The following is a 13,439-nucleotide window of genomic DNA, read 5'->3' as shown; positions in this document are numbered from 1 at the left end:
CCGGGGAGAGGAGGAGTGGTGCCAAATGAATTGCTCCTGCCTGCTGGGCTTGTATTGAAGCCAGATCAATGCTGGTTGACACCAGTCAGGTGGACTTAACCTGGTCTAACTGCCTCAGTGGTCTAACCAGGAATTCTCTCTCAGCACCAGTAGATATGTGTGTGTGTGGGGGGGGGGGGGGGGGGGGTTACTGTGTATGTGCTTCCTTTGGTCCATCTATTTAATCATACTGGCCTGTCTGCTTCTCTCTCAGATATGCCATCGCCCCAGGAGCTTCCAGAGAGCTCCGTAGCGTCACCCTTTGGTGAGGTGTCACAACAACCACGACCTGCTGATGAGATGGAGCAGCTCGGCCAGGTGAGATGAGGGCTCTATTTTCGTCTGGCGTTAAGCCAGCGCAATTATTAAATGCTCGTTAGTAAATTCGACCGGCGCTCCGCCATTTTTAAACACGTCCTCCGGGATTGGTAATTTACCTGTCTTGTATGAACCCATTTGCGCTGAGGTGGAAGGGGTGGCAATATCTGAGGTGTGTCCTTAAAAACATGCTCCAAAAGTGCCAATTTCAGGCAGTAGCTGGTGGGTATATTTAAGACTAACCAAAAGCTGGTCTTAGCGATAACGTGGTTGGTTATGGCATGGATTTTGACAGCAGAAGCGCAGCCTATCCAGCCATGATATACAGTGCCTACAAATGTAGGATCTAAATTTGAGCCAGTTTGAGCCAGTTTGCTACTACAGAAAAATAACAGGAAATGTGAATTATTATGTGAATTATAATTAATGGACATTTTCTTGTAGGGGTTGATACATTTTTCGTTAGAGCAAATCAAGTCGGACATTTTAAAGTGGAAATTACAAACTTTAGAAGCCTTTTTAAACCTTAGACCACAAGTTATTATTTCCTGCTGTGCAGGAACATTTCCAACAACAAATGAGTGATCAAATTGAGATCCTACATCTGTATATGTGTATGGGACAAGAGAGATGTGCTTTTTGTATTGGTGTTTTTTCCCATTTCTTTTCATTTGATTAAAAACCAAGCGAAGCCTTCCCTCCTCTCAATGAAGGCTGTTTTGTTCCCCTACCCAAGTCGGCTAGTCAAGACTAGTATCGATAAAGGGTTTGGAGAGTACATCCCCTTTTGTTCTGTACATTATTTTAGCCAGCTCCTGTCATTATTTGGGATGTGCTTAAAACCCCTCATGTCCATATGCCAATCGTGGAAAGAGAGATGAGCTGATCCTGGTGACCCTATTTAGAAACATTTAAGTTATTTTCCTGTTTGTTTAGTTTGATTAAAAAACAAAACCTTAGTTGGCTACCTTTACCCTACTATAACGAAAGCTGGTTTCAACAGCAATGCGTCGGGTGAATTTCTTATCCTGGCCATGCATTAGCCAAGTAGCCTATCAATAAAAGGTTTCTTAATATTCTACTCGTGAGGCTTTTCCCATCATGCTTTTTGCGTGAACAATTCACATAGGCCTACCTGCAGTGAATACTCAATTCGGCTGGTATCCATCCCCATTTCCAAAGGGCGCCTCTTGTCTGGTTACCAAAAACTCACTCCACCAAACATATTCGAATTATTCAAACATATCAAAGGCAGGCCTAGGCTATATCTTGCTTATTGAGAACGTGCCTCACACATGCAATACAATTTATGGGAGCCTAGTATTTTTTATTTGAGGAGAAGTGCGATGTAGGCCTATACTTGTTAAAACCAATTTCAACACTCCAAACATATTGAGCAAACACTGATGTTTTTTTTTACTGCTATTAGGCTACTAGTTACTGCAGCCTCTGCTATTTAATAAACGGTTGTATCAATCCACAATGGACTATGATGAGAACAGTCTGTAACCTGAGCCGAATTGGAGTTGATGACAACGCAAAAGCCTGTCAATAACCGTTCAGAACTTGAGAAAAACGCATGCAGTATTAAGCCATTGAACGCGTTGATTGGCCAGTGAGTGGCCAAGCCCTCGTCACACCTCCAATGTATTTATTCATCTAAACCCAGCCCTTTCACACCACCACCGGCTACTGCACTCATAATTCCCGCTGTGAAAATAGCAAAAAAATATTTCTGACACATATTTCTGGTACCTATGGTGCTACCGCCAGAGATTTACCATTGCATTAGGTTTGTGAAAAAAGAGCCTGGAGTGTGTGTGCGGGTCGCGTACAGAGATTTGTAGATGTCAATCGCAGGGTTTAGCGAAATGCTTATGTTTCTAGCTCCAACAGTGCAGTAATATCTATCAATGTGTGTGTCAGTGGAGGTTTAAGAGCAGTGAGTGGTGTGTTTGATCACGTGCCATGTGTTGGTGAGCAGGACATCTGCTAAGATGAGGTGCCAGGAGAGTACTGTCTCAGGTTCAAGCCCAGGTCATACACACCTGCCCTGCCATGGCCTCACCAGGTGACACCAACACCATCGCACAATATCAACTGGTATCAACAACTATTGGAAGTATGAAGGGACTCTTCTGGTAGAACAATGGCCTGAGAGAAAAGAGTCCCTCACTTCAGGAATTCACTCACATCAAATGACACTGCCTTAGGGTGTCGACGAATGGTGGCGATTCAACATGTGGAATCAATGCGGGATGGACAGAAAATGGCGGCCGATGTTGTGTGGTCAGAGGCGATAGAATAGCCACCCGCTGCACATTACTGACATTTATATTGGTCTGTCATGTCCTTTTAGATTTGAAGGCAGTTGCTTCAAAGACAATATCCGCCATTACTCGAAGTCAATAAATCCCTTTCTCTGCTTTCACTTGAAATGCACTCGGCCAAATGTCTTTCCCAGCCAGCTAACGCCTCCCTCCCAGCCTCCTCCAAGGCTCCTAAAGCCCATAGACTCTCCAAGCCTTGTCAGCACACATGACCCTGAGTAGACTGCTAATCCAATCCAGGCTTACTGCCTAAGTGTGTGTGACACAGAGAGAGAGAGAGAGAGAGGTGTAGTACGACAAACTGCAGGCTTACTCCTTAAGTGTGTGTGACAGAGAGAGTGGCATAAATAAAGAGAGAGCGAGATAGAGAGAGAGAGAAGGTAAAGAGAGGGAGAGAGAAGGTAGAGAGAGAGCGAGAGTACCGGGAATCTCCAGGGATTAATGGCCACCAGCAGAGGTCAGAACGCCCAGCCTGGCATGTAGAATGTTGTTTCTATCCAGCTCCACCAACAACAGCCAGAGGTTCACCCCGGGAAAGCAGCCCCGGGTGGCCCTGTCAACCAGGGCTATGTGCTGGGTGCTGCCCCAGGAGGATGAGGGTGAGGTGGAAGTGGGGGCGGGGGATTTCATCCCTGGGACTTTCACCCTGCCATCTCTCAGGCAGTCCCTGAAGGACAGGCTGGCCGGGCTGCTGGACGACGTGGCCTCCTGCGTAGCCTGCGAGCAGGCAGCCGACGGGATCACTCTCCTGGTAGTACTGTAGCTAGTGTACTGTGGTGTCTCTCTGTATCCTAGTTATTGTTGTACTGTACTCTCTCTGTGTTTGAGCTGCACTGCACTGATGATGCATGGGTGCTGTAACTAGTGTTGCGTTGTTTTTGCTTTGATGTTGTTGCCATAGAAACAAGAGCTTTTTTGAATGCACTGTTTTTACTGTTGAGGTTTTATTGTAGGTATAAGATACATAGGCTACACGCTCATGTAAAGACACACAAATGTTACGGGAGGTAATAAGCCCATCAATGTTAATGTTTAGAATCTTTTTCCCATTCTCTGTCCGACCTTGCTTCTAGTTCAGAGGGTATTTTAAAGCTGGATAGCAGCGCAGCGCAATAGTCCTAACCTAGGGGATTTATTCATTTGTCAGCACTTTATTATAGCCTGACAGGAGACGTTATGATGACAAATGAACAAAGCCGTGGCGGGGGTTCCTATCTGTTTAATCTGCTATTGAGGGTTGCCTCGGCCCGTGTGTGTGTTCACCGCTGATTATTCCAACTTTGAGAGCGTGAAAGTGTATGTGATGTGAAATGCTTGTTCATAAACTTGACACCCGATTATTCGTCTGATACCTCACTGTTAGACGCTCTCTCTCATGTCTTATGGGAAATTGTTGACAAAATAAGTATATTCTAATTTAATCTAATTGATTCATTTTGGCTGAATCATTATGGTAATAACACAAATATCTAAAACTCCTAGATGATGGGTGCATCCCAAATGACACCCTATTCCAAATAGAGTGCACAACGTTTGACCAGAGCCCTATGGCTTAAACCTGGGATGCATCTCAAATGGCACTCTATTCCATTTATAGTGTGCTGGTCAAAAGTAGTGCACTATATAGGGAAAAGGTGCCATTTGGGATGTAGACCCTGACCCTCTGCACTCTTTGCCTCTCCATAAATACAGAGGGAGTGGTTTGACAGCCTCTTATACTGCACAAGGGGTAGATGATTTAAACTGACTGATTATTAAAGGGGAATTTCATTCAAAAACTATATTTTGGTATTTCTTTCATTAGTCCACTGTTGATACAGTCCCAAAATGTTTTGCATGTCAGTAGTCAAGTTGTCAAGATATTGGACTTTTTAAGAAGAAAAGTGTCTCCATCCACATCATCATGATGATGATGCAACGTGTCATAGGATGCCAACAATATTGTGATATTCCCCTTTAAGATTAGGTGCTTGTTACGGTAGATTCCGAGCTGAATTGTAATCTTCACTCCGCTGAGTAAAGGGCAGTCATTTGATATTCAGAGCTGAAATGAGAATATCTCCTAAACTCGTCTCTCTTCTGTTTCCTTCAGAATGTGGAGACGGTGTGCTCGCTGTACCAGACCTTCCCAGAGGGCCGTGGGGCGGTGGTGGTAGAAGGCCAGAGAAACCCCTATTCCATGGAGCCCCTCGGGCCACAGGTCCAGAAGCCCCCCTGCCCCAGACACATGTCTATCTCTGAGAGGCTCTGTAAGGTCATACAGGAACTGGTAGACACAGAGAAGTCCTACGTCAAGGTACATACCTGGCCATACTTGTTTTTTTGTAATATTTCAAATTCTTCATATTTAATCATTTCATTGTAAATTGTACTTGTAATTCAGCGTGTTGCTGTCATTTGTACAATTATTTGTTAAATAATTTAAAATACATTATCCTCATCAAAGCGTCTCAGAGCAGGAGTGCTGATCTTGGATCAGTTTTGCATTTGAAATTGTAATGAATGGACAGAGGGGGATCTGGTTTTATATCAGCAATCGTGCTCTGAGACGCTTTATGAATACGGGTCCTGATCACTCACATTCTGCTGCCTTGTCTAAGAGAGTGCTGGAACGTCCTCTCCGGGGATTTAAAATTGATGGTCTCTCTTTATTAATGGTAATGAATGGTCTCTAAGTGCCTGTTTATTAATGATCTCTCGTAGCATTTAGTGTAATGTATGTTTACCATCTGCTACTCTAACGCCCATGTGTCAGGCTGAGGAGAATGCTGATTTCTCTGGTAGTGATGGTGTAATAGTCTGATAGTGATGATGTCACAGTCTAATGAAGTTTTTCCCCTGTCTGCCCCTTAGGACCTGGGCTGTCTGTTTGACATTTACCTGACCCCTCTACAGAGTGAGACCTTCCTCAGCCACGACGAGGTAGAGCACGAAGGGGGCACTATGGAAAGACATACGTGTAAATGTCTAAATGTATTTTACATGTCTAAACATGTTAAATACAATAACATAGAATTATGGCTTGTTAGTAAGCTGTATGTTAGTGTGACTGACCAGGGTTTGAACCCGGGTCTCAGGGAATAAAAGTTGGTCAGATCTCAGACAATGCTAACCATCACATGAGCGTGGTTACCAACCACCTCCGCAACATTGGCTGTAAACCTCTTCCTGTCTTCTATCCTGTACTTTTTGGGCATTTGAATTTGTTATGTACAGTAGATAAAAAAAAGGTGCCAATAAAGGGTTTCTAAAAATAAAGAATATTCTGTCCTCTGGGTCGTTGCTAACTGTTGTTCTCTCCTCCCTCCATTAGATGGAGTCTCTGTTTGGCAGTCTGCCTGAGATGCTGGACTTCCAGAGAGTGTTCCTACACACCCTGGAGGAGCGCATCGCCTCCTCCCCCAACTTCAGCTCTCTGGAGACCCCGGAACAGTTCAAGGTAGAGTCCCCATGAGTTTGGGGTTGCGTGCCAAATGGCACATTATTCCATTTACACAGTGTATAAAACATTAAGAACACCTTCCTAATATTGAGTTGCACCCTCAGAACAGCCTCAATTCATCGGGGTATGGACTCTACAAGGTGTCGAAAGCGTTCCACACGAATGCTGGCCCATGTTGACTCCAACGCTTCCCACAGTTGGCTGTAAGTTGGCTGGATGTCCTTTGGGTGGTGGACCATTCTTGACACACACAGGAAACTGTTGAGTGTGAAAAAAAACCAGCAGCATTGCAGTTCTTGTGCCTACTACCATACCTCATTCAAACCCACTTAAATATTTTGTCTTACCCATTCACCCTCTGAATGGCACGCATACATACGCAATCCATGTCTCAAGGCTTGAAAATCCTTCTTTAACCTGTCTCCTCCCCTTCATCTACACTGATTGAAGTGGATTTAACAGGTGACATCAATAAGGGATCATAGCTTTCACCTGGATTCACCTGGTCAGTCTGTCATGGATAGAGCTGGTGTTCCTAATGTTTTTCATACTCACGGCTGTGGTCGAAAAGTAGTGTCCTATATAGGGAATAGGGTTTAATTTGGGATGCGGCCTCGAGGTCTAGTGGAAAATCTTCAAGCTTTATCAACAGGATGTTACTTAACCTACTGACTGCAGTGTTAGTCAGCGGTAGGCCTATTTGATGTTCACAGGAAGTGAACAGCAAGCATTCTCTCTCTCTCTCTCTCTCTCTCTGCATCCAGAAACTTCTCTTCTCGCTGGGCGGCTCCTTCCTCTACTATGCCGACCACTTCAAGCTCTACAGCGGCTTCTGTGCCAACCACATCAAAGTCCAGAAGGTTCTGGAACGAGGTAAGGATGATGCCTACCTTATGTATAGTAGACCTGAATATCCCTGCTCAGTTAATCATTAAATGCCATCTGAAAAGCCAGTGCAAAAGGCAGCAAATCAATGCCTGCATCAAAGCTTGCTTTAAGTCCTCATTTCCTGTTTACAGCAAAGACGGACCGGGCTTTCAAGGAGTTCCTGGAAGCGAGGAACCCCACCAAGCAGCACTCTTCCACCCTGGAGTCGTACCTCATTAAGCCAGTCCAGAGGGTGCTCAAGTACCCCCTGCTGCTCCGAGAGCTGGTCTCCCTCACTGACCCCGAAAGCGAGGAGCACAGCCACCTTACAGGTATGACAACATATGTCAGGGTTTATGTGTGAGCCCGCATAGACACACACAGGGACATGTATGTACACCCACACACACACACACACACACACACACACAGAGAGAAACACACACACACACAGAAACACACACACAGAAACCATAAGACCCACAGACAGCAGTCTTTCCAGGTTTGTCTGACGTGTTAGGGGTGAGCTCTATTGACGTGCACCTCTCTGTGTGTCTATCTGTCTCCATCCATCAGAGGCCCTGAGAGCCATGGAGAAGGTGGCCAGCCACATCAATGAGATGCAGAAGCTCTACGAGGACTACGGCACTGTGTTTGACCAGCTGGTGGCAGAGCAGAGTGGCCCTGAGAAAGAGGTACAGTAATCACCACCACACATAACTGGCAAATGAAACTATAATAACGTATTCTTGACAATACGAATATTTGATTCTGTTCATTCAAGTAATTGGATGAACGATACGAATGGTACTCATTGTAGAGTGAGTTCATTGGAGGAAACCCCCTCCACCACCAGCCTCCCAGACTAAGTGTCCCCCTCTCTCTTCTCCAGGTGACAGAGATCTCCATGGGGGAGTTCCTCATCCACTCCTCTTTGAAGTGGCTCAACCCTCTCCCCTCCCTGTGTCGCATGAGGAAAGACCCTGAACTGACGGTGTTCGGTGAGTGGGACTTTTTCCAATGACGAGTTGAATCAGAATGACTTGACAGGACGACGTCAATGTTTTCATATTTATTACAACAGTCAAGAACTGTCGGACTCAAATCGAGTTGCTCCTGCCTCTGTCCTCAGTTTTCAAGAGAGCAGTGATCCTGGTGTACCGTGAGAGCAGCAAGATGAGGAAGAGGATGGTGAGTCTCATTTTGCTCAAACACACTTCTTCCGATAACTTTTATGTTATACAGTGGGTATCACGCAGGTTCTGATGCGTGTGTACATTTTGGTTTCTTTGTATGCTACAGACCACGTCACGCTCCGACCTGGACCCCTTCAAGTTCCGCTGGCTCATCCCAGTGTCGGCAGTGCAGGTCCGCCTGGGGAACACAGCAGGAACAGAGAACCCTTGCGTCTGGGAGCTGGTCCACACCAAGTCTCAGGTGGAGGGGAGACCAGAGACCGTATTCCAGCTCTGCAGCAGGTGAGAGATTACATGAAAATGACAGTGATAATGAATGTTTTATCAATCATGAAAACAAAAAATATATACATTTGAATGAACATGGCCTAGTTGACATGATCTCATGTATGGGTCTTTTCCAGTGGTTTGGAGAATAAGGCCAGTGTAGTGAAAGCTCTTCGCTCCCTTCGAGACTGCACCCGGAAGCCTCTCCTATCAGAGAGGGGTTCTAGAGAGCACCTAGGCTCCCTCCGCAGGACCCAGCCTGCACCTGTCAGAGACGGCTCCTGGAGAAGACAACAGCGCCAATCAGAGGCCGGGAGGACTGCAGGCCACCAGCACCACTCAGACGACAGCAGTGTGTCCAGCGGCGGCCCCTACCCTGGTCCAGGAGACACCCACACGGAGCCCCAGCACCCCGGCCGCTCCTCCACGGGCCTCCCCAGTCTGGAAGGCACCACACTGGGCAAGAGGGCCTGGCTGTGCTCCCTGACCAGCACCCTGGAAGCCCAGCTCCAGAGACTCAACTTCACAGAAGAGGCCGGGCCGAGGAGCACGGGGACCCAGCAGGAGCACCTCAGACAGGGGGTCCCCCAGCCCCACCCTGCTGTCCAGAATAGGGTGAGCAGTCTGCAGGGGGGCCAGGGGAGGCAGGATAATGACTCCCAGTGTGTGGACTTCAACGCCCTACTAGGGAGGGACTTCAGTGTGCAGAGCCTGAATTCTGTGGTCAACGAGGACTGCTTCTACGATACGGTCATGGGAATTCAGAAGGCTGCCATTCCAACACTATAGTGGCCTAGGGGAAACTAGGGGAAACTAGGGGAAACTTCACCCCAGAGAGCTGATGAAAACCTGTCTAGGCTCTTATCACACTGACTAGCCTGGTCAAGTTGCTATGGACTAGAGGATGAATCTCTTTAACATGCTTACTCTGACTCTGCTGAGTAGGCTTTGACTGAAGAACTGAGCTCTGATCAGTTACTTGACTTGACTTTATCCTTTTAGCTCCTAGAAGAGCGAAGGCCTGCAGGTCCCACAGTTACACACCGTCACAGTACATACGTAAATGGATGCCCGTGGGACTCTCCTGTCTGTCCCTTGTTTTGCTGCACTCTATAAGCTATAAACACAGTTGCCTATGTTCAATAGCATTCCTTTCATTTTTTTCTCTCTGGAATTCATCTTGTTTGTAACTATAATGCAGTATCTCAATTGCGAGTAGCTTTCTATTTTCATGGCTTTTTTGACAAAAGCAGTTGTTAGTTCAAGACTGGAATTGCTTGATAAAAAAAAAACATCTGATATGAGTACTTTATTTGAACCTGTTCCTATTTATATGTATCTCTATATTATTTTGTTCATGTGTTAATATCCACAGAAAAACTAAGATTAAGTGTCACATTTCTATTTCATTTATCTTATTAAGTTAAAGCAAAGTCCCTTTTCAAGCTCTTTCATACTTGAAGTGATTTGATGTATCACTTTAAGAATTCAAGACCCTGGCACCATCAGGTTCTATCTGCACAAAGCTCCGTTCTGAGATATTGAGCGTCAACATTTTCCCATCCCAGATCTCAGAACTGTTGTGTAGCGAATTCTTCTTTCATATTTTATATATATATATATATATATATATATATACGCTAGTTTATCACCTTACGTTCAATCATTTTTGATTGACAACCCGGCATTGTGTGATTGGATTGCAGATAGAACCTTATAGAACCAAGTTAAAAGGTGTTTGTGCAGATAGTACTTTCTGATGTTGTTTTTAAAAAATGTTTTATCGTAAAATGACTTTAAACAAAAATCGGACATATCTTACATGTAAAGGACCACCTAAAGAGCAACTCCATGTGAATAACACATTGTTTGACTAAAATGTCAGGTGGGACTGTAAGGTTTTAAGGTCACAAATTGTTGAAATGTTTGTTATCATTATTCCAATTTAGCTGAATTGTAATTTATTCTCTAATAATGAATATTATTTTCATATACATGACATTGTACAGGTAAAGTTAAATGATGTAATATTTAATAAAAAATTAAACAGGCTCACACAGGAGTTGTCCTGCTTGATAGATAGATGCTTTGTAATTACTGTAGGTTATTGGCTAATCAAGGTCTTATCCACTAGACACCAAATGGAAGAAAACTGACTGAAACGGGGAGCACCGACCTGACCTTGACCAATAAGAAACTAATTTCTGTTGCAAAACGTTTCCTGTTGCAAAATGTTTTGCTACGGTTTGCTACGGCACTAATATATACTGGACGAGAGAATGCATTAGAAACTCTTGAGTGGTACAGAAGAAGAGCGTAAAGAAAGATGCAAAATATTCCTACACTTTCTTTCTTCCTCCTGCTGCTCCATCCGTTAGCTAGAGGGAGGTAGAGCCCAAATGTAGACTTTGGAGCCCTGGACCAGAGCTAGCCACAACAACCACACCACATCAGCGTAGCTGCAGCATCCTTTACCCGAGCCTCAGTGTTGTGTGTGTGACTCACACAGATTCTTCCTCCTTCAGACAGTGGAGTTGAGGCTCTGGTGAATACAGACACTGTTGCTAGCTGGCGGCATGGAGAAAGCTTCTTTTTTTTAAATCCAGTCTATCAGCACCAACACAATGAGTCATAATTGCTGGCCCTCTTTCCAGGTCTTTTTGTTCACAGGTCTGTGGACAACGTTAATCAGGTGTAGGGCGTCAGCCAGTCTTCGTCACATAAAATGGAGGAATGGAGGGAGTAGTAGAAATTAGAAGGGGAGGAGATTTATTTTCCACTCAGTTGGTGCAGTTCTCTAAGGGGGGGAATGTCCTTGGTCACTTTAGCTACAGTCTTGGATCTGAGGGATGAGACACAGCATTCCTGGGCCAGACACAAGATGGAGACACAAGAAACAAAGAGACATACTCAGGAGATGGAGAGGTTTCAGGTATGTGCGTAACAGATTGCTTTAAAGGGAAAACAGGAGGCTGTGTGTGATGGCAAGCCGGTTCAGTTCCTGTTGCCACAGTAACACCTTTTGTGAAGGGCCATAAACACAGCCCACTCCACACACACACACATAAATTCAACATGAGCCTCCACCACTGAACATACTGCCACACTGCCGCCTGACAGCCTGAGGAGAGGGGGTAACACACTTCAGCGTGCCTACTGCTTACTCTTCACGAGAAAAAGGCCTTGGAAGAGAAGCTGTGTTGGAAAAGCAGTAAATGTTGGTCTCGGCAGTGGGTGGATTAAAGAAGGAGTGGATGACAGAGGAATGGGGAATGGCTGAATTTAGATCTATCTCTGGGGCCAGAGTGCAGGAGGACTGGAGGCTGGGCTCCGCAGATACCACAGACCACTGATAGCAGCTCCTCTGATCTGACAAACTGTTGAAGGCAGTGCCTGGTCCACCACCTCCTCCACTTTCTCCTCTCAAAACTCCCTCTGCCTGCCTACTACAGTACCACTAGACTCTCTTGTCTGCCAGCCTCGTGCTCTTTTCTCTACCCAGACCAATAGAGTGGGATTGCCATTCCACAAAGACCACAGCAGCAGCGGCAGACCTACAGACAGGCAGGCAGGTGTGCTCTGCTCTCTGGCATGCTCCAACACAGCTGGGTCTCTTCAGCCATCAGTGGATCAGCCGACTCCTGCCTCCTGCCATTCATCCATGATATGACTGGGATCCTCCCGGGGCCTCCTGGACCTACAGCGCAAAGGGAAGGGAACTCTGCCGCTACCTCGCCGAGGTGCATGAATTGAGGAGCAAACTGAAGTGAAAAGAGGAAATTCAGCAACTCAGGATAGTTTTTTCTTTGTTCAAGACTCAACTAGCACTCGCTGACCTGACATACTCACATACACGTGTGTGTGTGTGTGTGTGTGTCTGCAAATCTCTCAAACACAGGAGAAACGTTCCATTGTGAGTTGTGCGACTGGATGACCACTGGATGGATAGAATAGCGGTAAGTGTGTGCTGCAAGTGTTTCCTTCTTCCTTCTCTCGTCACGCGAGAGACTGATTACAACGCATTAGGTAGACTTCCATTAGATAATATGGACCACATCTAGCGACAGTAATCTACAGTTGGACTGAGATATGTCTATGGATGACAGTTTGTGTACACGAGCACATCTGTTAGCAACTTGGACATGTCGAGTAACACCCGATAGATTTACATTATCCTCGTTCTGCTAACTTTGTCGACAGCTTGTTTATTTGCACTTTCCATCGCAGCTCGTGTACCTTCCTTATTATGGCTTGTCCAATCAGGTAGCCGGAAATGGGTTCCATCTTTTCCCTCATCATTCCATTACTCCGATGTCATGGCAATGAATGATATTTTTCAGAGAGAATAGAATTTCTAAACACCTAGTTATTTAACCATCCACATTGATTGTATATGCTGTGCAAAAACCTTAGGAACCTGTCGTTAATAATTTCACGGTGATGCCTCATTGGTGATAAAAACACAGCGTCAACTCAACTGCTGGCAGGTAATAGCTCAGTTGTAGCTCAGTTGGTAGAGCATGGTGTTTGCAACGCCAGGGTTGTGGGTTCGATTCCCACGGGGGGCCAGCACAGAAAAAAATGTATGAAATGTATGCGTTCACTACTGTAAGTCGCTCTGGATAAGAGCGTCTGCTAAATGACTAAAATGTAAAAAATGTAGTGAGGGCATTGCCTCTTGACTGTGGGAGTAAATAGGTCATTTATATTCCTGTCTGTTTGATGATTTTGGGAGGGTTGATTCTTCCAGGCTGTAGTCAGTATACTGGCTGCTCATACTCAAATAGTTCAGTCTATGGAATGAACTCTCAACTCAGATATCCCATTTCACCTGGTGTTCTGGCTACTGCGATAGGGTGATAAGGCTTAATACCTTTCGTTATCCTTATTACATAAGAAGTTGCCTTTTCCTCCTTCTCTTGCTGTGGAGTGTTGCTATTCCTACTTCATCTGAGACTGGGGGTAGTTTAGCAATGAAAA

General features: G+C 45.4%; 1 protein-coding gene across 3 annotated transcripts in view; it reads left to right on the top strand.

The window, feature by feature from the left end:
- tiam2b (TIAM Rac1 associated GEF 2b) overlaps positions 1–10,514 on the top strand; it is a 57,107-nt gene extending 46,593 nt beyond the window's left edge. For all 3 annotated transcript variants that reach the window (XM_014204871.3, XM_014204870.3, XM_014204869.3), the window contains exons 14-24: positions 254–357; positions 4,780–4,983; positions 5,541–5,609; positions 6,001–6,126; positions 6,894–7,002; positions 7,149–7,328; positions 7,573–7,691; positions 7,889–7,997; positions 8,129–8,187; positions 8,299–8,474; positions 8,597–10,514. In XM_014204871.3, coding sequence (XP_014060346.3) covers positions 254–357; positions 4,780–4,983; positions 5,541–5,609; positions 6,001–6,126; positions 6,894–7,002; positions 7,149–7,328; positions 7,573–7,691; positions 7,889–7,997; positions 8,129–8,187; positions 8,299–8,474; positions 8,597–9,248 — 1,907 coding nt within the window. In that variant the 3' untranslated portion in view covers positions 9,249–10,514. The remainder of the gene's footprint in view (positions 1–253; positions 358–4,779; positions 4,984–5,540; positions 5,610–6,000; positions 6,127–6,893; positions 7,003–7,148; positions 7,329–7,572; positions 7,692–7,888; positions 7,998–8,128; positions 8,188–8,298; positions 8,475–8,596) is intronic.
- The last annotated feature ends 2,925 nt before the right edge of the window (positions 10,515–13,439 follow it).

Source organism: Salmo salar, chromosome 06 (assembly GCF_965601325.2).
Source record: "Salmo salar chromosome 06, fSalSal1, whole genome shotgun sequence".
NCBI lineage: Eukaryota > Metazoa > Chordata > Actinopteri > Salmoniformes > Salmonidae > Salmo > Salmo salar.
The sequence above is the reverse complement of the archived record's forward strand: the minus strand, read 5'-3'. Positions and strand labels throughout refer to the sequence as shown.